Below are 1,871 nucleotides of genomic sequence, written 5' to 3'. Positions count from 1 at the left end.
AGATGGGTATAAGAGACAGTATATATATATATTGTTTTAATGTACTGACGTACACATTAATACAATTTAGCTTCTTATGGAAGCTGCGAAATAAACTTGAACTTGAACTTAATAACAATTAAGTTTAAGTTAAAAAAAATATTGAGATTTTATTTGACGCCAAGTGCAATAATGATGTAAAAACGAACAAACTTTGACCCCAAATGATCTAAGATTTGGAGAAAAAAAAATATTTTACTCTAATTGGGAGATTCGTTTTCAATTATTGTATTGACCTATTTTTAAAAAAAGGGAATTTACTGAGATGTTATTTGAAGGCAAGTACGATGGTAAAATACCAAGGCACTATGGCGTTTTTAAATATATTTAAAAAAAAATTGTTTTCAATTATTGTATTGACATATTAAGAATTTTTATAATGTCTATTTTGATAAGTAAAATACATTTTTTTAAATCATTGAACATATTTGAACCTTTAAATTTCTACTAAAATTAACCTACATAGATAAAAGTATGTACCAATAGTAATGGAATTCACGATGGTAAAATGCCAAGGCAACATGGCGTGTTAAAAATGAAGTTTTAATGAAATTAAACCCAATTTAAACCAGGTCGAAAACCTGTTATATTAAACTTTTACCAAAACCTATTACATTAATTTAAAACCAGACAACTTTAGTAATAAAGCGTTAAAATATTCAATGTTCTAGTATAATAATTTGTTCAGAAAGTTCAAACAATATTGACTTAAATATTATATATATTAAATATCATAAAAAATATTTTGATATGATTTTATTCGAGGGACGAAAAACATTTGTTCAAATAAAACTTGGTATTTGTTGATAGCCACATTGTGAGCGCTTATCTATAATGAACCCTTTCAGATCATTTCGTCACTGATTCAACTCAATGGATGATCTTGGTTTTCAGTTGGACATTGCTTTTTCGGGCAAGTGCAGATGTTCTTTCGCACGCCTTCGTAGCAACAATATACTTGTATCCCTAGAAGGATCCTTCCAGGAATGAGACCCTTCTATAACCAATGTAGTTGGGCTTCGTTGCTTGACGTGAAATGGTACCGGATAGATCGGAAAACTAGCAGCAATTGGGTGTCTTAGAGGACTTGCATCAATTTGACTGAATAGAAGGCCTGAATAATATTGCTTGGATAGTCTTTCAGATTTTTGTGAAGACAGATGAAGCCACGATTTGATTGGGAGCTGGCATGTGTTCGACATATTGGCTGATGACATGTTACGTTGAAGTGATTTGATCGGGAACATCGACTGAGGTATATTCGTATTCATATATTGCCGCTTCAGTTTTGCTCGCCGGTTTTGGAACCATACCTTTAATAGAAAACAATAACCATTCAATGCTGTTTATAAAAGAATCATGAAAATATGTTTCCTTTAGTAAATATATTTTTAAATAAACACAGGATTATTTAACTAAAAATTTATATCAAACTATATTATAATTATTATTATAATATTTTTTCATTATTTGCAATATGTCTTATCATAGGTGAAATCATTATCATCATTGGTATTTAAAATGGCAAGGTAGGAAATATTCATTCTGCTTTTATTATTTAAAAATTAATTGCATTAATTGCAAGCAGATTATACACAATATGATAAAATGATTAATATTTACAAAAATATCTTTAAAAAGCAAAAATAAATACACAATGAAAACAACCTAAAAAGAATATACATCGGAAATTAATATATATATATATAATAAAGTAAGAACTTATATAGCGCCATTTAAAAAACCGAAGTAATTATCAGTGGCGCTTCATGTTATTGTTGGAATAAGTGCGTTTTGAGTGATTTTTTAAATAAAGGAATTGATGCTGATTT

At 28.5% G+C, this 1,871-nt stretch overlaps 1 protein-coding gene across 1 annotated transcript in view; it reads right to left on the bottom strand.

Annotated features, from left to right (window-relative positions):
* Positions 1–60: 60 nt before the first annotated feature.
* Positions 61–1,871, bottom strand: part of LOC117125440 (retinal homeobox protein Rx2-like) — a 4,604-nt gene continuing 2,793 nt past the window's right edge. Inside the window, exon 2 of the mRNA XM_033271946.1 lies at positions 61–1,352. Coding sequence (XP_033127837.1) covers positions 930–1,352 — 423 coding nt within the window. The 3' untranslated portion in view covers positions 61–929. The remainder of the gene's footprint in view (positions 1,353–1,871) is intronic.

This window comes from Anneissia japonica, unplaced genomic scaffold (assembly GCF_011630105.1).
Source record: "Anneissia japonica isolate Jap-2015-1 unplaced genomic scaffold, ASM1163010v1 scaffold78867_len149426_cov127, whole genome shotgun sequence".
Taxonomy (NCBI): Eukaryota; Metazoa; Echinodermata; class Crinoidea; order Comatulida; family Comatulidae; genus Anneissia; species Anneissia japonica.
Note: the sequence above shows the minus strand (reverse complement) of the source record. Positions and strands in the feature narration are given on the sequence as shown.